Source organism: Ranitomeya imitator, chromosome 5, assembly GCF_032444005.1.
Source record: "Ranitomeya imitator isolate aRanImi1 chromosome 5, aRanImi1.pri, whole genome shotgun sequence".
NCBI lineage: Eukaryota > Metazoa > Chordata > Amphibia > Anura > Dendrobatidae > Ranitomeya > Ranitomeya imitator.
In genome coordinates, this window is record NC_091286.1 from 248,461,298 (window position 1) to 248,486,376 (window position 25,079).

Genomic DNA, 25,079 nt, shown 5'->3' on the forward strand with positions numbered 1-25,079 from the left:
TGTGGGGGAGCTCCAATTTTTAGGCACACGGGGGCTCTCCAAACGTGACATGGTGTCCGCTAAAGAGTGGAGCCAATTTTTGATTCAAAAAGTCAAATGGCGCTCCTTCCCTTCCAAGCCCTGCCGTGCGCCAAAACAGTGGTTTAACCCCACATATGAGGTATCGGCGTACTCAGGACAAATTGGACAACAACTTTCGTGGTTCAGTTTCTCCTTTTACCATTGGGAAAATAAAAAAATTGTTGCTAAAAGATAATTTTTGTGACTAAAAAGTTAAATGTTCATTTTTTCCTTCCATGTTGCTTCTGCTTCTGTGAAGCACCTGAAGGGTTAATAAACTTCTGGAATGTGGTTTTGAGTACCTTGAGGGGTGCAGTTTTTAGAATGGTGTCACTTTTGGGTATTTTCAGCCATATAGACCCCTCAAACTGACTTCAAATGTGAGGTGGTCCCTAAAAAAATGGTTTTGTAAATTTCGTTGTAAAAATGACAAATCGCTGGTCGAATTTTAACCCTTATAACTTCCTAACAAAAAAAAATTTTGTTTCCAAAATTGTGCTGATGTAAAGTAAACATGTGGGAAATGTTATTTATTAACTATTTTGTGTCACATATCTCTCTGGTTTAACAGAATAAAAATTCAAAATGTGAAAATTGCGAAATTTTCAAAATTTTCGCCAAATTTCCGTGTTTATCACAAATAAATGCAGAATTTATTGACCTAAATTTACCACTAACATGAAGCCCAATATGTCACGAAAAAACAGTCTCAGAACCGCTAGGATCCGTTGAAGCGTTCCTGAGTTATTACCTCATAAAGGGACACTGGTCAGAATTGCAAAAAACGGCAAGGTCTTTAAGGTCAAAATAGGCTGGGTCTTGAAGGGGTTAAATTCGAAGGTGTCCAAACTTTTGGTCTGTATTGTTTATGTATATATGTGTGTAATAAATAAATAAATAAATAAATATATATATATATATATATATATATCTATATATATATATATATATATCTATATATATATCTACTATATAAAGCTGAATGTGTGTGTGTGTGTATGTGTGTGTGTGTGTGTGTATGTATGTCCGGGATTGGCATCTGCACCGTCGCAGCTACAGCCACAAAATTTTGCACAGTCACACGTCTGGACCCCGAGAGCGTCATAGGCTATATTGTGAGGCGAAATTTTAACCCCGCGCGTTCCAATTCACCAAACAATTTTGCCCCTATCTACATAATGGGGAAAAAAGTGAAAGGAAAAGTGTTGGAAGCGTTGCAGCTACAGCAACAAAATTTTGCACAGTCACACTTCTGGACCCTGAGAGCATCATAGGCTACGTTGTGAGGTGAAATTTTAACCCCGCGCTTTCCAATTCACCAAACTATTTTTCCCCTATCTACATAATGGGGAAAAGTGAAAGGAAAAGTGTAGGAGGCAAATTGACAGCTGCCAGATGTGAACAAGGGGGACTTAAAGAATGAGAGCGATGGCGCCAAAGAGTATATACCGTACAGTTGCTAAGGTGGGACCCCGATATGGGATACTCACCACACACGGGGATATGAACACACACACAAAATGCGCCACACACTACCACGTGCTTGAACACATATACCACCCTCAGCACACATTTCACCACACATACACCAACCTCGCCACATAAAAGTCGAAACACAAAAGTCGCCGCTCAAAACTCACCACGCGCAAAACTCGCCACATGCAAAAAATAGGCTCACGCAAAACTCGCCACAAGTGCAAAACTCACCTCATGGAAAACTCGCCACACGCAAAACTTGCACATGCGGAAAAATTGCCACATGCACAAAATTTGCAACACATGCAAAAGCTGCCTCACACAAAACTTGCACATACTCAAAAGGCACCAGACCTAAAACTCACCATGCGCAAAACTTGCTGCACACAACCTGCTACACTAACCTGTCACATGCAACTCGACACACAAAAAGTTGCTACACGCATGTTGCCACGCAAAACTCATCTCACAAAAGTCGCTACATGCATGTCGCCACACACAACTCAACACACACAACTTGACAAACTCGCCCTAAAACACACACAAGTCTGGTATTAGCCTTCAAAAATAAAAATCTGATTAATAAGCAGACAAACTACAAGAGCAACAAATGTACCATATAGGAAATACGGCAGCTGTCAGTCACATGACCTGTCTATTATGTGTATGTGTGAGCTAATATATACTGCCGGGGGGAGGGCTTCCTGTTGGCTGGGGATTTATCAGGCTGCCAATTTATCTTACAAATACTGAGGTAAAAATACTGAGCAAATAACGTGTTAACGAGGTCTAATACAGGAGATCACACAGGTATATACTATATACAGGGGAGATGACACACAGATATATACTATATACAGGAGAGATGACACACAGGTATATACTATATAGAGGAGGAGATGACATACAGGTACATACTATATACAGGAGGAGATGACATACAGGTACATACTATATACAGGAGGAGATGACATACAGGTATATACTATATACAGGAGGAGATGACACACAGGTATATACTATATACAGGAGCAGATTACCTACAGGTATATACTATATACAGGAGGAGATGACATACAGGTATATGCTATATATAGAAGATGACATACAGGTATATACTATATACAGGAGGAGATGACACACAGCTATATACTATATACAGGGGAGATGACACACAGGTATATACTATATACAGGAGATGACATACAGGTATATACTATATATAGGAGGAGATGACATACAGGTATATACTATATATAGGAGGAGATGACATACAGGTATATACTATATATAGGAGGAGATGACATACAGGTATATACTATATATAGGAGGAGATGACATACAGGTATATACTATATACAGGGGAGATGACACACAGCAGGTATATACTATATACAGGGGAGATGACATACAGGTATATACTATATACAGGAGATGACATACAGGTGTATACTATATATAAGGGAGATGACAAACATGTATATACTGAGTTGAAAATGAGAGGTGTGAGGTGAAAATGAAAAGGTGTGAGTGCAAAATGAGAGGAGTGAGAGAAAATAGTGTAGTGATCGGAAAATGACAGATGTGAGGTCGAAATGACAAGTGTTAGGCGGGAATGAGAGGAGTGAGGGAGAAAATGAGGTGTGAGGGAGAAAATGAGAGATGTGAGGGGGAAAATTAAAGATGTGATTGGGAAAATGAGAGGCGTGATGGGAAAATAAGAGAAGTGACGTGCTATAACTAACCACAGATATTTACCATGCCCAGGCAACGCCGGGCTCTTCAGCTAGTGTATGTATATGTATGTATATATATATATATATATATATATATATATATATATATATATATATATATATATATATATATATATATATATATATATATATATATATATATATATATATATGTATATGTATGTATATATATATATTATTGTACCGCATGTACTATTTTAATGGGAAAGGTTAGAGCAGTATAATTTACTATTTTAAAGAATTCTGGGCATTTTAAAGACTTTTTAGAGGCATAACAGCCTCTTCAACCAAGCAGTGCTCTGTGTTTTTGTCTCGAATTCCAGGTTGTTTTGCATAATATTTAAATATTCTGTTAATTTCCATCCCTCAGCAGCAGCTAATTTGGATTTACAGTGAAGCATGCCTGAGCTTGCTTCCTTTTAAGCCTCCAAGGTTACACTGAGCTGAAAATCTTAAGAACACCAAGTATTTTGTTTGCGCTTATGTATTAGCATTGTCTAGTAATATCAAATGCTATATACAGTAGTAGATTAATAAGAATGTGACTTGCTTGGAATAAACTTAATGATGCTTGTGCTCAGTATGAAAAAAAAATCCATATGTCAGCTTGTAAAAACTTATCTTCCAATATTTGATATAATTTATTGACAGTGAAGACACATCTTTCCCATCTCACTGCTCTATTATGAAATTGTTAACCCTTTTACCCTCCAAGCCTGTTTGTATCGTCATGACCAGGCCAAATTTTACAATTCCGACCAGGGACACTTTATAAAGTAGAAACTCTGGAATGCTTCAATGGATCCCAGTGATTCTAAGAATTTTTTTCATGGCTTATTGTAATTTGTGATAGTGGTAAAAGTTCTTTGATATGACTTGAGTTTATTTGTGAAAAATTTGGAAATTTGTGGGGAAAATTCATCAAACTATTTTAATTTTTATACCTTTTATAGGGGTATGTTTCCAGGGGGACAAACCGGCAGCACTTTGGACGCAGCACATGTCCGCTCCGTCTAAAGCGCTGCCGGCTTTTGAACGCCGGTGATTCCGCGTGTGTTCATTGAACCATGTGTAATCACTGCGTCCTATTCATTGGACTGTAATATTTATCTTGCAGAGACGGAGAGTCTCCGCAAGATAGACATGCTGCAGTCTGGAAATACGTGCCACATGTCCGTTTAAGCAGGGAAGCCGGAGGCATCCCTACACACATAGTGGAGATGGGATTTCTTGAACTCCCATCCACTATGCTGTAACATCTGGCCGCTGCAGCTGTACGCAGTGTCCAACCCGCAGCGTTTACGGACCGTGGAAACATGCCCTTAAATCTGAGTTATGTCACACAATATAGTTAACAAATAACATTTCCCACATGTACACTTTTACATCAGCACAATTTTTTTAACATTTTTTTTGTTAAGAAATGAGAAGGATTAAAAGTTGACCAGCGACTTCTAATTTTTCCAACAAAATTTACAAAACTAAAATATTTAGGGACCACATCATATTTGAAGTGACTTTGAGAGACCCATATGATAGAAATTTGATCCAATAGACGCTACTGTGCAGGCGCCATCAAATTTTTTTTCTCTAGCAAAATGGCACTGGGCGTGGTGCCGGCGCAATATCATCTACTGTGTTCTGATGTTCTGAATTATGTTACGGCACAGGTGCAGCCACCAGCTCCATTTTGATTAAGAATTTTTTTTTTTTACCCCCAACAAAAATATGACAATCCAAATGAATGCATGTATATTATTCATCGTATCATGCTACAGCGCAGGGGCTCAATTGCAAAGTTGCATCTCTTTACAAGCACTTTGCAATTTTTACACGTGAGACAACCCCTTTTAAAAAATGACTTTTTGAAATTGACACAGCTGATTCCCGTGGAAAAATGGGATCATCTGTTCTATGATTTTTCTTCAGACCAAAAGCAGTTGTCCACTAATGGACAACCGCTCATTAATGGGCCCAGGGCGGTGAAAAAAATAATAAAAAATTGATACTCTCCTCCCAAGCCAGTTCAGCTCCTCCATACTCAAAACGGTGTCCCCAGTGCTTCTTCCGCTTGACCAGTGATTGGCTTGCAATGCTAATGTGATGCCCCCGAAAGATGTTGACCCCCACAAATCTGGCAAGAATGCAGCTTGTAGTACTTGGATCTGCACCAGTTCAGGAGGGGAGTATCAATTTACATAGTTACACTTTAACGCTCTTTCATCTCTCACCTTTACAGTATTGCACCGCAGAGGTTTTTGAACAATTTCATTCCTAATTTTATAGTTGTCATAAACCGTTTTTAAAGTGTGCTGGTTTCTGACCGTGTTTTGTGTTGTGGCTATGTTGTTACTTGAGCCAACATGAGATCAGAGTTTCTGTCAAAGTAAAAGTATACTAACTGCTGGTGATTTTTATCAGCGTAGTAAAATTTCACACTAGATTGTGGTCAAAGTTATTTTTAGACAAAGATAAAACATTTACTGTACCTAATTACGTGTTTATGGGTTTTGTACCTGGATGCCAGAAGCTGTGGATCAAAGCTGTTAGATTGCCTTGGGCAAAAATTTTTGCGGTGGGTTCATAAATAACCCATGGCTTAGAGAACTTGTCATCAGCTTCATACATGTTAATCTATAGGTATGGGAATAATGGCGCTGTTTATACTGATTTTGATTTAATTGGCAGCTTCAGTGTAGATATCCGTAGACTGGTTGTTTAATTAGCACTAGAAGTTTTGATGCAGAAAGCTCTAAGTGCATTAGGGTGGGACTGTTGCTAACGTCTTCAGCTCTGCCGCAGCTCCTCCACTGCCTTTGGTGTTCGTATCTTCTTATTGTTTTAAATTTTGCATTGGCACTGTCCCAACCACGGAATGCGCTTGCAAACATTGATATCGCTGTTGGCTGCAGGAAAATGATGCCTGTACTGGCGCATTCCCAGATTTAGATGTCTGCTCAATGACAAGCTGCTTGGAGGTCAATGTGCACAATGAGATTAGTGTGTACAAACTCTACCCATGGTTAGGACGACGCCAGTGCAAAATTTAAAACCATAGTACGGTATGGACACCAGAGGCAACGGCAGAGCTGGAGACCCTACCCACAATGATGACCCAATGCATGAAGAACTTATTACACCAAAACTTGAAATGATTTATCAACAACAAGGCCAATGATATCTACACTGAAAATACCTATTAAATCAGTATAACAGCACATTTATACCCATACCTTTTAGGTCAACATGCCTGATCCTAATGACAGGTTTTCTTTAAACTCACTGTACCAGTTGGGTAATTTTAGCAGATCCGATCAACAGGATCAGTCGAATTTGTATGGATCTACCGTACTTCATTATCCTGTGTTTGCTGCTGGGGAACCAGAATATGATCATTTGGTTTATTTAAAAGTGGAAGTGATTGGGAAACCCAGTTTCTCAGCCACAAAGTGGCAGACCACTAAGACGTATAATACATAAAAATCACCAACCCTCTACTGACTTAATAACTGCAGAGATCCATACCTCCCCTGGCATTAACATATTTACAAAATCAGTGTGCGAGGTGCTTTATAACATTTGGTTTCTGTGGCCAAGCAGTTGCATGTAAGCTTTACATCACAAAGCACAATGCTAAGAATCAGATGTAGTGGTGTAAAGAACACTGCCACTGTGATGCTGTAGCAGTGGAAATTTGTTATGTGAAAACGGCAAATCCTGATTCTCTCACTGGAAGCCTGTCGGATGAGTTTAAGTTTGCCAAATGCTGGAAGAATGTTGCCTGGCTGATTGCAGTGTGCCAACTGGAAAGTTTGGTGAAGAAGAGATAATACTATGGGGCTATTGTTGAGCGTTTACCTAGGTACTCTAGTTGATATGAAGTAAAATCTTAATGCTTTACCTTGCCAAGGCATTTTGGACAATTCTATGTCTAAGTTTGGTGAAGAGCTTTTTTTTAATTCCAGTTTGACTGTGCCCCAGTGCACAAAGCAAGGTCCATAAACACATGGCTGGATGAACTTGATGTGGAGAAACTTTACTTACAGAGTGTTGACCTCAACCCCATTTGAAAAGTTTGAAACCCTGCTTTGTTTAGGCAGTAAATATGGGAAATCTGATATATCTGGCAGCTGTTTATCTACTCTGCCAAGAAACGTCTACACTGTTACCAGGTTTTAATTGAACTTGAAAATAGTTTAAAATGGTGCTGCTACTAGAGTCGGAAAAGCACAGTTAGAAAATGTAAACATGATACGTCTACAATTTTCAACTGTGCGATGTGTTTTAATTTCAATGTGCCAAAAACTTATACCGATGGTACAATAATGGTCTAATGTTCAGGATGCAATGAACATGTATGAACAAGATACTGACAACCAATTACTACGATAATAAAAGTCCAAACTCAGAAATTAGGCCAATGCATTTCTAATCGGCAGAATACAATTTTTTTTTTTAATTTTTCAATTTTTTTTTTATTCAAGATGACATCTTTAAAACATTAATCTCCTTCTAAATACTGTCCATTAGATAATATGTACCGGTACTTGTCCCAATGGTTTTTTCACTGTTCAAAACATTTTTTATATTCTTCTCAACTAATTCTGTTAAGTGCCTCCAGCTATTTTTTTTACTTTTTATATCCTGAAAACACTTTCCCTTTTACATTTTTCTTCATTTTTGGGAATAAGAAGTCGTCAAATGAGTAAGGGAGGTGAGAAAACATTGTCATGCTGTTTTTCGGTTGATTTTTTTAATGCTGTGTGGGTAGGCGTGTTGTCACGAAGGAGCAGCCAGTCCCCCAATCGCCACAATTCAGGTAATTTTTTTTTCTCCCGACCTCACACAATCACTTTAGCACTTGGAGATAGTAATGTTGGTTCACTGTAGTGCTGAGGAACAAATTCAATGTGAATGACTCCTTGACTCCTTTTGATGTTGAAAAATAAACTATCATGAACTTCAAGTTTGACTTCACATGCTCTTCTTTTTTGCTGTGTGCGATGAAGCGGTCGATGGATGGACTGCTATTTTGTTTCAGGATCATAGGTGTAACACCAGGATTCTTCACCTGTAATGACTTTTGACAAAAAATCAGGGTCACCCCCCCTCCCTTAGTCGCCTGACCTAGCCCCTTGCAACTTCTTCCTACTCCCAAGAATGAAGAAAAACCTAAAAAGAAAACATTTTTATGATGCATAAGAGATTAAGAAAACATAGCAAGAGGCAATTAACAGATTTAGTTCAGATTATAAAAAATGTTTCTTAGGCCGGGATCACACATACGCGAGATACGGCTGTTTCTTAGGCCGGGATCACACATACGCGAGATACGGCCAAGTCTCGCAGATGAAAACCCAGCTCTGGCGCCGGCACTCCGGAGTGGAGCGTGCAGCCGCCCAGCAATACATGGAGCTGCACGCTCTGCTCTGGAGTGCCGGCGCCAGAGTTGGGTTTTCACCTGCAAGACTCAGCCGTAACTCGCGTATGTGTGATCCCGGCCTAACAGTGGAAAAACAGTTGGGACAAATGCATATAGTCTAATGCACATTATTTTGAAGGGGATTTAATGTTATCAAGATGATATCTTGAATAAAAAATTTTTTAAATCTGTAATTCTCATTTTTGGGGCGTACCACTGGTACATCTCTAACATGGACATGTTTTTAATCAAATACCACTGAAACAAAGGGTCATTCCATGTTCTCTTCATAAAACTAGAAATGTAAGTAACACTGATGGGTCCAAAGTAAAATATTTTAGTTTATCCCATGTTTGTCTAGATGGGGTATGTCACCTTATAAATATTAATATAATTGTCAGGTCTATAAATTACTTTTAAATTCCTCTTGATATGGTTTGCATCCGATTGATCAGTCACCAATAGTTGTTGCTGTTTTAAAGATATCTAGGCATTTCCTTATTATTGTAGGACAGGTACTTATATCTAGGAGGTATGTTGTCAAGTCTTAGACTTTGTGACTCATAAACTAGGTCTCCATTTTCTTAAGCTACTTTTCTGCAAAAGGATCATCCAAGTGAGTACTTACCACAAATTCATGTCTCAAATATGGAGAACTATGATGGTTCATTTTCTTATGAAATAATCTACTTACGTATTTACTTTCTATTGGATTACATTTCTGTTTCCCAAAGGGTTGAAGGGTCTGTTGGAAGCATATTTAGATTCAGGGTTGCTGCTTGTTGTTGTGTTTTGTTTTTTCATTTTGCGTGCACAAAGAGTATGGATTCAATAAAGTCATAAAGCCTTAGTAATAAAAGCTTTTATGACAAAAGAAAAGTGGCATAAATGCTGAAAAGCAGCAAAATGTTGGTAATTACCTTCAGATCAGTTGACGTGTGGCAAAGCGTCGCAATGCGTCGCTAATGTTAATCTATGGGGCAAAAACGCATCCTGCAAACAACTTTGCAGGATGCGTTTTTTGCCATAAACGACGCATTGCGACGTCTGGCAAAAAACACCAGTGTGAAAGTAGCCTTAGGCTATGTGCACACGTCAGGATTTTTTCCTGACATAATCCTGAGAATTCTGCCAGAAATCCACGTGCTTTTTTCGCGTGGATTTCTCGCGTTTTTTTGCGGATTTTTTGCGTTTTATTTTTTTATTTTTTTATTTTCCGGAATGTCCTTTTTCATAAGAAATCCGCAAAAAATCCGCAAAAAGATAGAGCATGTCTGGATTTTTTGCGGTATGCGTTTTTTTTTTTGCGGAAAAAAACGCTAACATCTGCACAAAAAAATGTGGAATGCATTCTGAATGATAGGATGCATAATGTTAGCGTTTTTTTCGCGGATTTATAGCGTTTTTATGGCGAAATTCCGCAAAAAAAACGCTAAAAATCCTGACGTGTGCACATAGCCTTAGTGTCTGTTCAGTAAATGGAAGCATCAACTTGCATTATCGCTCATTGCAGACATTTTATCTGCTTAACTAGGATTGTGCACAGTAACCTACAGTGTCAGGTTGATGCCGTTATACTGATTAAAATGATACCTTGGTTGTTGAAATCCGTCTTGTGGTGGTTGTTTAATCTTTTAATTTGAGTTAATGATATGCTCGTGCTCCTGAGCAACCTCTAGGGGTCTTCATGTGGCCCTCTGATTAGTTATTCATAATGCAGACTGCTGATAGGTCACTGACCTGCCCCCTAGTTTACATAATGAATATAATATACACATTAAAAAAAAAAAAACCTATATAATCACATAATCCCATATGTACTGTGTACATAATTAATGTTTCAGGTTATCCTGTTATAAAAAAAAAAAATATATATATATATATATATATATATATATATATATATATATATATATATATATATATATATATATATATATATATATATATATATATATATAATCTTTGTAAAATGGCACCTGCTGTACCTTCGCAGTAGCAGCTGTCTGTGTATATAGAGGTGATCCGATAGCTGGTACTGCGCATTTGCTATCTTGCTAGAGTAAAAAAAAAAAATTCTCCTCCAAGATGGCACCATCGGCGCCTGTGCAATATCTATCGGATCACCTCAATATACACCAGTAGCTGCTACGGCGCAGGCACAGTGGGCGCCATTTTAAAATGGATGTTTTATTTAAATATCAGGAGAGCGTCAAACATTTTAATTATATACACCGTACACTTGCAATTTATCCTGCAGTGCAGGTGCCACTGCTGGCACTTTCCTGCAGAATGTGTTTTTTTTTTTTTTTTTTTGAGTATGTACATATAGTATAATATTCATTATGTTAACTAGGGGACAGGTCACTGAGGGGTCAGTGACCTGTCAGAAGCCATCAATATGAATAGCAAGAGCACCACATGGACCCCGCCCCACAGCACGAGCATATCATCAACTCAAAACTGAAAATAAATGTTAAACCACAACCTCAAGACGGATTTCATCTACCAAGATATCATTTTAATTAGTATAACGGTGCCAACCTGACAGTGTGCAGAGTACAGTGCACAAGCCTGCTGACAAAGTTCCATTTTTCCCTTTAAATGTTGTCTATATTCGGTCTATTAAACCGTACTCAGATGTTCTTGTGAGGGGAGGACCCTCTTATGTACGCCACTAGTGGAATACATAGTAAGCCACCATGTTCCTGGACTTGGCTACATAAAACTTTAATACTACAAGTGTGTCCTATAAATGTTACATGATCTCCGAAAACTGCCATCCTTCCTTTTCACAGGTGACCGGTTTCTTTCCCCCCTAGTGTTGTAATAAGCATGTCCATCTATTTAAGCTGTAGGTTTGTACAGGATGCATTTCTATCATTATCGAAGAACGTGTAAAGAATTTGCTTTGTAGATGGAAACTTTTAATCTGTATTATTTCCTTAATGATAAAATGTCCTTGAATGACACATTCAGTAAGTAACATTTACCTAAGTGGCCGGCTAACTGATTAAACTATCTAAACAGCCGATACTAGCCCTGTGTACTTGCAACATACATATTACTAGTGGAATACCAAGTATCAGTAAGACATGTATTGTATTTATATCCCTTATTACACTCCTTTTTTTTTGCATGTTTTACGCGCAGTGACAAATGTTAACTTTTCCATTAGAAAGCATACGTTGAAATGAGCGTGTTATGCAGGCAGGCCCCTCTGGTGACAGGAAACATTGGAAGCAAGAAGAAGTTTTCACATTGCCACAGAAGGAACTTTGGGATATAAATCTACTTGCTCACGCAAGATCTTCTTAGAATGGACCACTTTTAACAGCTGATTTTTTTTGTTGTTTTTTTTTTCTTTGCAGACATTTTTGGGACTGTTCCATCTATTTGAATGGGAATTGCTGAAATCTTTGCTGCAGAAACAATCTTTTTATACAAGTGAATGGAAAAGATTCACTCTGTGTGATTGCAGACTTATGAATTCCCCCAGTGCACGCACTGTGAGGATTCGCCGGATTCAGACCTGGGAACGGAGGGTACATATGATTTATACATACTCCCGGCCAGTGGGCTCAGCCTCGCTCCATACACTTGTATGGATCCAAGGCCGAGCCCTGTCTAGTGTCGAAGCTGGCCAATGGGTGTGTCCGACTAGAGGGTGTGGCCCCGCTCCATACAAGTATATGGAAAGCCAGGCCGTGCCCACTTCCTGGGAGTATGCATAAGGTTTCTGTGCAGGTATAATGCATTGCGATGCTGGTCAAAGTGAAAGTCTCAAAGAGTGACTAAGTAAAAAAAAATTACGTTTTAACCCTTTTCCAACCTTGGACGTATAGGTACATCTAAGGATCTAAGATTGCCTCCCCCTGTTTGCTGCTGGCTCCGTTGCTGAGCCCGCAACTTTTCCAGCACCTGTCATCTGATTTCAATGACTGACATGTACCCCTAACAGCCCCAGGTGGAATATAAATCCACCCGCAACGGTTAACATGTTAAATAACGCTGTCAATCTCTGCACTAATCCTGCCCATTGGTTCCCATGTCACATGACCGCAGGTCGCCAATAGGGTGGCATGACAAACCTGGGTTCTGAAGGAGACCCCTGTGGTTGTCATTGCCGGATAGCTATGAGTTCTGCTCAGCGCACGGCGCTTATAGCAAGTGAGCATTTCTGCTACACAGAACAGGATTGAAACCCGGATGATCGCAGCTTTTAGTATCCCACCATGGCTACACACTTAAATAAAGAAGAACCCATAAATGTTTGGTGGTATTACCATCAGTGCCATGATGGTAATACGACAATACTCCACTTTGTTGGATTAGAAAGAGTGAGCTTACCGCAGCAAGGTGGCGAATTGCATAGATTTATTTTGAGGAGAGAGGCTAGATGGATCTTATGCACAAGTGAACAGGGCCAATAGGCCTGAACAAAAAGATTGACATGTCAGTCTTTTTGTGAATATTCCATCATTGGTCTCTTTTGTGTTTCAGGTTATTTTTTGTTTAGTGTTTTGATGTTTTTAATGTATTATTTTCACAATGTATGTACATGTATATGCATTCTGAGAGGTGGATTGTATTACACCCATTACGTCTGGCAGTGGGAGGTAACTTGGTGCGGTGCACGATAAGAGGCCTCTCCACTCCCATTCGCTATTAGGACCCTTGGAAGCGCAGCAGCGCGAAACGGCCGTCGTCCATCTTTGTTCACATTCTCCTGATCTAAGGCTACAGATGTCCCAATAAAGGATTGTTTTTACCGTGATCGGTGAGTGCATTACATTTTTTCTATTGGACTGGACTTTGTATGCATCTAAAGGATGTTGAACCTGAGTATCCTGTATTTTTTGGCGTTGGCACCAGAAGCCTAGCATAGCTTAGGACAGGAAGGTCACAGACTTGCAGTGGTGTGGATGGTTTGCTATTCTTCTAAATGGACTGCATCTATTAAACTGCCACACTAGTTTACCTGTTCAGTGAACGACACAAAAAATGTGGCAAACTATGGACTTTCATCATAATGCTGGAAAAAACTGGAATAAAATGCAATCAAAAAGACAAATCTTAAAAAAAAAAAAAAAGTTGCTGAAAACATCCTCTTGCCCTGTAAAAAAAAAAAAAACAAGCCACCACACAGCTCAATCGGCGGAAAACTTAAGTTATAGCTTTCAGAATATAGCAATGCAAAAATAATTATTTCTATAAAGTTTTTGTGTAAAAGCTCCAAAACAAAAAAAAATTATGGTATAAATGAGGTATTGCTGTAATCATACCGACCCAAAGAATAAAGCTGCCTTATCACTTTTACCACATGCAAATTGGCATAGATCCCCACCCCGCCCAAAAAAATATTCCTGAATTGCTGTTTTTTGCATTCTGCCTCCCAAAAATTGTAATAGAAAAAAGTCTGTGTGTGTAACAGCAGCCAAACCGAAAACAAAAACCCTGATGTATATCTGGTATTGCTGTAATCGCACTAGCCCGAAGAATAAAGTCAATTAATCACTTGTAGTGCACATTGTATGGCATAACATATAAATAAAACCAATTCTTCACCTGCTGTTGATTTGTTTATTCTGTCTCACAAACATTGCAGTAAGGCTCGGCTCACATTTATGCAGCATTTACACCGGAGTTTCCATGTAAATATCTGAATTACGTGAATCAGATGGAACCTGCGACTGAATGAGGCTGAAGGAGTCACTGTGGACACCATCTGGCCAGTGATCTAGCGATGTCCGTTTTTTTAGATGTACATAAAAGTGACATCAACCACAGTTTTGTGCACTTCTGAAAAGGACAACACTGAAGAGAAACTACAGTGGGGCAAAAAAGTATTTAGTCAGTCAGCAATAGTGCAAGTTCCACCACTTAAAAAGATGTGAGGCGTCTGTAATTTACATCATAGGTAGACCTCAACTATGGGAGACAAACTGAGAAAAAAAAATCCAGAAAATCACATTGTCTGTTTTTTTAACATTTTATTTGCATATTATGGTGGAAAATAAGTATTTGGTCAGAAACAAACAATCAAGATTTCTGGCTCTCACAGACCTGTAACTTCTTCTTTAAGAGTCTCCTCTTTCCTCCACTCATTACCTGAAGTAATGGCACCTGTTTAAATTTGTTATCAGTATAAAAAGACACCTGTGCACACCCTCAAACTGTCTGACTCCAAACTCCACTATGGTGAAGACCAAAGAGCTGTCAAAGGACACCAGAAACAAAATTGTAGCCCTGCACCAGGCTGGGAAGACTGAATCTGCAATAGCCAACCAGCTTGGAGTGAAGAAATCAACAGTGGGAGCAATAATTAGAAAATAGAAGACATACAAGACCACTGATAATCTCCCTCGATCTGGGGCTCCACGCAAAATCCCACCCCGTGGGGTCAGAATGATCACAAGAACGGTGAGCAAAAATCCCAGAACCACGCGGGGGGACCTAGTGAATGAACTGCAGAGAGCTGGGACCAATGTAACAAGGCCTACCATAAGTAACACACTACGCCACCATGGACTCAGATCCTGCAGTGCCAGACGTGTCCCACTGCTTAAGCCAGTACATGTCCGGGCCCGTCTGAAGTTTGCTAGAGAGCATTTGGATGATCCAGAGGAGTTTTGGGAGAATGTCCTATGGTCTGATGAAACCAAACTGGAACTGTTTACCTACTGTAAAGCATGGTGGTGGAAACATCATGCTTTGGGGCTGTTTCTCTGCAAAGGGGCCAGGACGACTGATCCGGGTACATGAAAGAATGAATGGGGCCATGTATCGTGAGATTTTGAGTGCAAACCTCCTTCCATCAGCAAGGGCATTGAAGATGAAACGTGGCTGGGTCTTTCAACATGACAATGATCCAAAGCACACCGCCAGGGCAACGAAGGAGTGGCTTCGTAAGAAGCATTTCAAGGTCCTGGAGTGGCCTAGCCAGTCTCCAGATCTCAACCCTATAGAAAACCTTTGGAGGGAGTTGAAAGTCCGTGTTGCCAAGCGAAAAGCCAAAAACATCACTGCTCTAGAGGAGATCTGCATGGAGGAATGGGCCAACATACCAACAACAGTGTGTGGCAACCTTGTGAAGACTTACAGAAAACGTTTGACCTCTGTCATTGCCAACAAAGGATATATTACAAAGTATTGAGATTAAATTTTGTTTCTGACCAAATACTTATTTTCCACCATAATATGCAAATAAATTGTTAAAAAAAACAGGGAATGTGATTTTCTGGATTTTTTTTTCTCAGTTTGTCTCCCATAGTTGAGGTCTACCTATGATGTAAATTACAGGTGGAACTTGCACTATTGCTGACTGACTAAATACTTTTTGTCCCACTGTATATGGACTCCACAGTAATCTGCTGCCTCATTATAGTGAATGGATCCATCGGGGGTTTCATCTGAATCATGTCACTCAGAGATGTAGATGTAAACTATGTAGTAAGTGGTCAGCGTAGAGCATCAGATGAATGTGATCCCAAACGTTATGTAAAATGTTCCCAATAACCGCTTCAACTCAATCCACAAAAAAGCAAGTCCCCACACGGATCCGTTATCTTTTAATGGAAATATAGGGGGCTTCCACGTTAGTGGTAGTGCAAAGGCTCTGGGAAAGCGAAATGGCTCCTCACCCGCCAAAAGAAATTCAGCAAATTCTCCACTCCCAAATCCAAAAGCCGCCCTCCCAATTCATGAACCGTTTTCAGCAGAATACTGGTGCGAACCTGTATGAACTGTGGAAAATCATTTAAACAATTTACCTCTGTACAAATATTTTGCAACGTGTCGTCTTTACGTCAGCTCCAACCAACTTTTTGAAAAGCAGAAGGAGCTTAGTGGGAGGATGACTCCATGCAGCCCACAAATTCATCAAAATGTACAAAACAAAAGTTGCGTATATTATGACAGGAATGTAGTCCAGTCAATGACTTTAGGTACAATCCTCAAGCTAGTGAACAATAGCTGAAAGATTCACCAAATTTATGACAGGCACATGGTCCACGAAATGAATTTGGCTCTTCTTACTTCAGTATATTCTTGATCAAGATGGAGTGCAGAAAGTCAGTCTTCATGAAACGGGTCAAAAGATTTTTATGATTCTCTTCCTTGACAGAACCCCTAACTGTCAGCTGATTTGAGATAATTCCGTTTCTCATTTTGTGATTTACGTTGCCTACTGTTCAGTATTTGGTTATGTACTGGGGAATTGCACGTGGTGGTTTTATCTACTTCCAATTTGTACCATGTCTGAGTCCTTTATCAGATGCACAATTTCCAGTAAATTGTAAATCAGTTAAGTGTTTATACTGTTGATCTTTTTCTCGTGATTAATAGCGACTCTAATCTTAAAACTGATAATAGAACATGGAAATGCAAATGCTAAAAAGTTGTAATAAACATTTTTTTTTTCACCAACATGAACAATATTAAAGAGATCAGCTCATGTCCCCAAAAGCTATTAAACTGCAGATAGTTAATTCGGCTTTCCAAAGCTGTACGGCCGCTGTACTGAAAGCACGGCTACCGGGGAAAGAATAAACTTTAAACCATTTATGTGAAATGCCGTTTCCCTGACTTTGCTCATCCACCAAGCCCGCATCTTTCTCAGCACATGACTGCTGATTTAATCAGCCACCATGTGGCTCTAATAGCCACAGATGGAGCGGAGCTGTGCCTGCGACCGCTAACCTATTAAATCTGACTATCAACAGTATTCAACACGCACTGGGGGGGCACGTCATACCACATGCCCTTTGGCTCACCTGTGACATGATTGCGGGGTAACGATGGGTTGCCATGACATGCAGGGGACTGTTTAAGACCCTATGCAAGTTATTACAATCCTCCTTCGAAAGCGTGTTTTGCTGGCATTTATAGATCATTACTTTCACTTTACATAGCAGTGCATCAGACGAGAGCAGCTTCAATTCCCCTATGACGACTATTAAATACAATAAAAATTAAAAAGGTTTGAAAAATACGAAAAAAATAAAGCTCAACCGTTCAAATAGCCCCTACTTTTGCATCGTTAAAAATAAAACAGAAAAATAAACACATTTGGTAATTTATGTAGAGAACGTCTCTTAAGCGCCAACACTGTAATAAGCATTAAGGTATGTTTCCACGTTCAGGAAACGCGTGTTTGACGCAGCATAGAGCCGCAGTGTCAAACACGCAGCGTCCAGATGTTACAGCATAGTGGAGGGGATTTAATGAATTCCCATCTCCACTATGCGTGGCAACACGCATCCGGCGGCCCTGCGATTCCGAACATGTGGCGTGTCTTTTTAGATCGCAGCATGTCCGTTTACCTGGTGGCGACGCTGCGCAGCCGCAAGGTATAACACAGGGCCCTATGTGTGGGGTGCGATAATACCGGATGGGTGCAATGAACACATCCGGCATCATCGCATCCCCAGAAGGGGACGGAGCGATTTTGCCGCTTCGTCCAAACCGCCGGCCATCCTGAATGTGGACACGTACACTTAAGGGTTCACTCACACTAGAGTATAAAAAAAATCGGTCAAATTCTCATCCAGAAAAGTGGTACAATTTTTTTCCTCATTTGTCATCTGTGTGCAGTCTGTATGCAATCTGTCTTTTTTTTTTTTTCGTTTTTTTTTTTTTTTTTTTTTTAACTCGGCCATTAACCATTTACAGTTTCTATGCTACATAATTGTAATATATCCCTAAAAATTGGATGCTATACAGATGGTCTGTATGGCATCCAATTTTTTTTTTTCTCACACTGTCCGTTTTAGGAGTAAAATCACAGCATACTGCGATTTTATTTCTCATGCCGAATACAGCTTAAAAAAAAGATGATCTCCACTTTCTTATTGCATAAAACATTGTGTACACAGTCTGAGTGAAATGCGACATTTTTCTCACATTGCATTCGACTAATTTACACGCTAGCGCTAGTGAGCCCAAATTAAGAGCTCCATTGGTCATGGTGACCTTTCCAAGGTAGCCCAGCAAGAACTTGTCCATTGTAATTTCACACTGGGCGTTTTTTTGTTTTTTTTTCTGCAGCAAAACCTGATCTCTTGGCAGGAATGAAGTTGCAGGAAAAAGCAGGTTTTTCTTGCATTTTTTGCTGCGGTTTTGACATGCTAAACTTGTCTCTTGTGCATGTTGATAAAGTTTAGTGTTGAAAAAAGAAGTCCTATTGTATAGAATCAGGTTTTGGCACAAAAAAAATGCAGCAAAACCTTGATACCTGCGTTTTTGGTGTGGTTTTTTTGTGTTTTTTTTCACCACCTATTTAATTTCAATGGGTGAAATACACTGAAGAAAATGCTGAAAGAAGTGACACGCTCTATTGTGCAAAAAACAATGCAAAACACAAAATGCTGATGACAAAAAAAAAAACAAGCGGTGGGCATTGAGACTTCTGATATCTCATAGAAGTTGCTGGTACTATAAAACGCAGCTGAAAATTTGCCTAAAAAAACTGCCAAAATGCCTACCTTGAACTTACTCTTAAAATGGAATGGGCTATTAACCACGGGTTTGTTGCATTTTGACTTTTATTATGGGGTCCGTCCACTGATTTTAAGATCTTGAGCATTATTGTTACCATTTAGACCATGTACACATGGTGAGTATTTGGTGAGTTTTTTTTTACATCAGTACTTGTAAGCCAAAACCAGGAGTGAGCGAAAAATACAGAAGGGGTGACGTGTTTCTATTATACTTTTTCCTTTGATTGTTCCACACCTGGTTTTGGCTTTGAGGTAAAATACTGATCGAACACTCAACTTGTGAATGTGGACTTAAAGTATGAAACGGGTTTGGTTTCCAGTAATTTAAATATATGCTAACCTTGTTTTTCAGTCGCAAAACTGGGCATTATACGATGAACCACGGAAACATGCACAGTGCTCTCGATAAAGTGACTTTTAACCGTTCGGGATCACAAGACTCATTAGATGAACAGTCACTTGATGAATACTGGACTGAATTAGAAAACATTAAAAAGAGTTCTGACCATACTCAAGAGGAACAGCGTGTTGTGGTTAAAGAGCCTGATGGTAAGAACCTATTGGTTAACAAGATGGCAGCAAGCTCGTTGTTCAGTAAAATGCCCTGATGCCTTTGCTTCCTCTCTTTAGGATCTTTTATGAAGATCTCGTATACGTAAGATACATTTGAGCCAAACAAAATGAGCTTGTATACTGTTTAGTTTAAGGTATTGACTATTTTGCTTTTGACATTTCTAGAGGGTGAGCTGGAGGAGGAATGGCTCAAAGAAGCCGGATTGTCCAATTTATTTGGAGAGAGTGCAGCAGACTCCCAGGACAGCATGGTTTTCCTATCTACTCTAACAAAGACTCAGTCAGCAGCTGTCCAGAAACGAATCGATACTTTCACTCAGACCTTGAGGATGAAAAACAAACACCATCAGATTCCTGATGTCCGGGATGTATTCAAGCAACCAACAAGCTCAAAGGACAAAGTATGTACAAATGAGCGAGCTTGATTCTCCATAACTGTAAATGATTCCCAGCAATTGAGTGTTTTAAGCAATGTTTGCCAGTAAATATCCTTTTATTATGGTATAAAGGTGAAGGATGATGATATTGAAATGGATAATAATGTGTAATAATGTTGCCTTGTTAAGGGAGCTTTCCAGGCCTCACCAACAGGAGATCGGTGGAGGTCTGACGCCAGACACCCCCACCGATCAGCTGAAATCACTCCTCCAGTGACTCTGGATCTAAGCTTGAATGTGAGATGAACAGTAGTACTCAGCATTGGCCACTAAGCAATGTATAGTTCTGCGTTGTTCAACCACATACATCACCTAGTTCCAGCCGCTGAGCGAACAGTTTTTAGCGTAGTGGTGGAGGTGATGAGTGTCTGACCTTCACTGATATCATATTGATGACTATTGTGGAGTTCACCGTGCAGTTTAACTCGCATGTTAACTTTTATTCTGTGCGTTGATGCAATTACTGTGATACCCAATTTATATATTCTTCTTTTTACTACTTTTGCACAAGAAAATCTTTTTTTGTGTTTAAAAATCTTTTTTGTTGTTTTGGTTGTCATATTTGTCATAGCCATAACTTTTTCATTTTTCTGAATACATTGCTGTGTAAGGGCTTACGTTAGAAGCTATAGTTTTATCCATGTTGGGATATAAATTAATTTTTTTGACCAGATTATATTTCATATTTTGTAAGGCAATAATAAGATTTTTGACACCAATACTCATTTTTTTAAGGAGTTTCACAGTGCTCAATAAATAACAAGGTTTTATAGTACGGAATATTTTGAATGCAGATAGATAGATAGATAGATAGATAGATAGATAGATAGATAGATAGATAGATAGATAGATATATCCCTGCTGTTCTATTCGTTTCCACTATACACTGCTCCGGTCATTTTTGACCGGACCTATTAAAATGCTGTTTTTTTTTTGAATACCTGTTGCATTATTATACTGTATGTGAGCATGGTTGGTCATTATAAGAAAAAATAAATAAATAAAAATAAACTCAATTTTTTAAATTATTTTGTGTTTAAAAAGGTTACAAGGGCTTATTGAATTCTACACATAAATTACAAAATTGAGCTTAACTAACTAAAACTACTACTACAACTATAATAACTATAACTAAAATTAACTATAGTATAAAATTTAACTGCGTGCAAACATTTTGAAAAAAATAGTAAAAATAATTAAAAAAATGATTTTTTTTTTCAGAAAATCTTCACATAATTATATTGTTTACATTCAGGACAACAATAATACACATGTCTGCCTAGTCCATTATCATGTCCGGCTTTCTATCTTCTCGATTGCTTATTGCATCATCATTGTGCATTGTGCTCATAAGTATATATTTTTTTTTTTTTGGAGCATAAGAAACCACTGTTGTCTCTTGAGTGAAATAAAACATGGAACTATGTACACCTCTTTTGCTGAGAATACCTTGTGGAAGCTCAGGCTTGTTTGCACAGAACTGCACTGAAAGCCAATATGGTTTTTTGTTTTTTACACTTGTACTGTTCCGGATCAAAAATGACCGAATAGCATTTTAGCTAATTTTATGGTTTGCATGTGTAAATCTGCACCAAAAGCAACTGTTTTACTTCATATATACTTCATAAACAATAGTAGATGCAATAAGTAGTCTCAAAAGAAATTATAACTCATTTGTTTTACTCAAAAAATGGCTGAAATTAGCTAAAATGCTATTCAGTCATTTTTGACCGGGAACAGTACAAGTGTAAAAAAAAAAATGTGCCGCAAAAGCTACCCCCCCCCCCCCAAAAAAAAAGGACCCTTAGAAAGAACCCCTCAGATTAGGAACATAGAAGTAACCACAAGTTTCAGAACCACATAATGAATTGTTTAAAAAATATCAAAGTTCAAGAATGGTCATTTTTGACCGAACAGTACAGCAGGGATATATATATATATACTATATTTTACACTTTTGTTAAAAAAAAGCTTGCTGGCCCCACTATTAAACTTAAATACGCAATCCTTTGGTTGCATTGATGGTACACTGTACAACCTACATGTGACTGGCAGCATATTGGGCTCTGCCTGCTGCAGAATCGGGATAGGCTAAAGTTTATGGCATACATGGAGGCCATCGTTAGACCTAATTGTTGGCACAGCAAACTTCAGCATCACAACGACCATTATGCCAGGGGTACCGATGGACTGACAAAAGGCGCCATTTCCCTTTGTCAAAAAACTCATTTCCTGCTGTCACGTCTCACAGCAGCATCTAAGGGGTTACATTTCTGAGATCGGACCCAGGCTCAACCCCCAACAAAGCACAGCAGTGGGCTCAGCTAGCTGTGCATAAATGCGGCTCCTGCTGCGGATGGCACGGGCACAATTCCTGTTCCTGTGCCATCAATCAGGCTTAATTATACATCTGATTGTGAGAAATCGCCTACAATCTGGACATACTGTACAGTTACCGGAAGGGGTTAAAGGGAAATGGTACAATTTTTGGCATACCAGGTTAATATTAGAGAAGGCCTACAAAGCAAAAAAATGACTTGGGGTGCAAAAGTGTTACATAACTGAAGCTGCAAGTTTAATGCAAATTCTTCTATTTCAATTACTATTTAATTTCTAAATGTCACACGCTTGTCATGGTATTGACTTCTACGGCGCAGTAATGTCACACAACACGATTTGCAATGTTTGTTTTTTTAGGACTTGTTCCCACTTTGCATGGTAATAAGTCTGGGAAACAAAATGTTGAGTTTTATTTAGGAAAAGTCATAAGCTTCAACCCTGAGTATTCCCACACTGTCCAATATTGTATTGCATACATAATATATGATTATATATAATCTATGATGGATGTTGCTGAAAATAAAAAGTAGTTCTTTTTCCATCTATGTGCATTTTAGGCTGAAGACTTGAACGGATTTCAATCTGCAGAAAGCAGCCAAGGAGCAAGTGAAGTGTTAAATGAAAAATCTGATGGTATGTGATGGATTGTTTCTGTGTCCTTATACTTCTGACTCCCTATTAAAAATGATTTACATGGTTTGCTGGGTCACATCTACAACAGTACACTAGCAATGGGAAAATAGGAATTGTGTAAGGTTCTCAGAATTGTAGGAAACCAGGATCCAGTTAAGAAAAAGAAAATCCATGCATCAGGGAGCTACTTTTAAAAACCTGACGTACCCAACATTAAAGTCCCCCCAATGATGGAACGATGAATAAACTTTGTGTACACGACCGCACCATGCACATGTCCGATTATTGTACAAATATCTTTAAGATTCAACCATACATTTCTGACGTATAGCGAAAGAAAATGATTATCTTAATGTGATGCACCCAATGGCAGTTCTAAAAATAACAGGTTGTTCAGTTTCCGAATTCTCAAAACCTACACATTTATGCCATGAACAAAAGTCGGCCATTATTATTAGACATGCCCAATTGATCTTTCGGACAGATGCGACCTTTCGTCATCCAAAACTCGATTGTTTGCCATCAACAGAACCGAACAATAGATTGTCAACGTTGTCTGTTTGGTACAACTGTGGTCCAATATGTGCGGGGGTGTAATGATTACAATTTTATTTCACACATCTGTCAGTGCTAATTATGTTTAGGTGGATATATTGCTACATCAAAGTTCTTTATAAAAAGTCACTAAATTTTGCTGCGTTTTTTTTCTCTGTTGCAACATGTCCTCAGCTTTGCAGCAACGCTCCTCTCTGACTGAAAGATCGGCTGTAAAGCTTTGGGCACTAAATTAGGATCATCCACCAACCGCTCTTTACCACCTACTATTTATCATTCTTAAATGATTTATTCAGTGTTTTTCTGCTCATGCAGTGGAATATAGATGAAAACCAGAAAGAAACAGGTGCAGCTGGAAAGGATGGTTGATTTTAGATAGATCTATGGTCACTTTATTTAAGTGAACCTGAGAGCTGATGCATATACTTTAATAGACGCCTGCTGCCCGGGATTGACAGGTATTTGCCTATGTGTGTGTGTATAGGGAGATAACTATTAATCCAGTGCAACAGGAGCAGGCAACTCTTAAAGTATGTTTTCCTTTAAAACATGGCAGCGTTTCAGAGTAAACGTACATGGCTGAGATCATACAGCCAGTGCCTGACACATACTATCCCTGCAGCGTGTATCAGCTTTCATGGTCACTTTAAGGCATTTTAGAAGCGAACAGGGGCCTTGGTGAGAGTAGTTACAGATGAAGGCACGTGTTTGTAGACGTCCATAGCTTCAAAGTAATATTGCATCTACAGTACTTTCCCCCCCCCCCTCTACATTCTAATGCAGATTTGGGCAAAGTACGGCCCGTGGGCAACATTTGGCCCTCTGGCTGTCTCAGTCCAGCCTGTGGACCATTGAGGAGCCTGAAAATGGAGCCACACCGTTACTGCCCGCTCACTGTCTCCATCTGCGCTGACTTCTTTGGAGGAGGAGGGGCCTCTGGTCACTTTCTCCACCAATTAGCGTGAAACAGCTGCCCCGATGTATTTTCATCGCGTCAGACGTGTACTGCAGTGCATCTGGAGACAGGAACCAGAAGCAGAGCGCCGGGGAACGGAACCGAGGTGAGTATGTGGTAGGCAAGTATGTCTTTTTTTTTTTCATGTGTATGGGATGTTTGGGTGCATATGGGGAGGCTATGGGGGGATGTCGTGCTGCACATGGGGAGACTATGGGGGGTGTCATGCTGCACATGGGGAGGCTGAGGGGTGTCTTCCTGCACATGGGGAGGCTAAGGGGGCATCATGCTGCACATGGGGAGGCTAGGGGGCATCATGCTGCACATGGGGAGGTTAGGGGGGCGTCGTGCTGCACATGTGGAGGCTAGGGG

General features: G+C 39.4%; 1 protein-coding gene across 3 annotated transcripts in view; it reads left to right on the forward strand.

The window, feature by feature from the left end:
- The window catches only part of ARHGAP18 (Rho GTPase activating protein 18), a 259,642-nt gene that overhangs the window by 159,490 nt on the left and 75,073 nt on the right, over positions 1–25,079 (forward strand). For all 3 annotated transcript variants that reach the window (XM_069726051.1, XM_069726050.1, XM_069726052.1), the window contains exons 2-4: positions 19,567–19,763; positions 19,953–20,188; positions 23,122–23,197. In XM_069726051.1, coding sequence (XP_069582152.1) covers positions 19,567–19,763; positions 19,953–20,188; positions 23,122–23,197 — 509 coding nt within the window. The remainder of the gene's footprint in view (positions 1–19,566; positions 19,764–19,952; positions 20,189–23,121; positions 23,198–25,079) is intronic.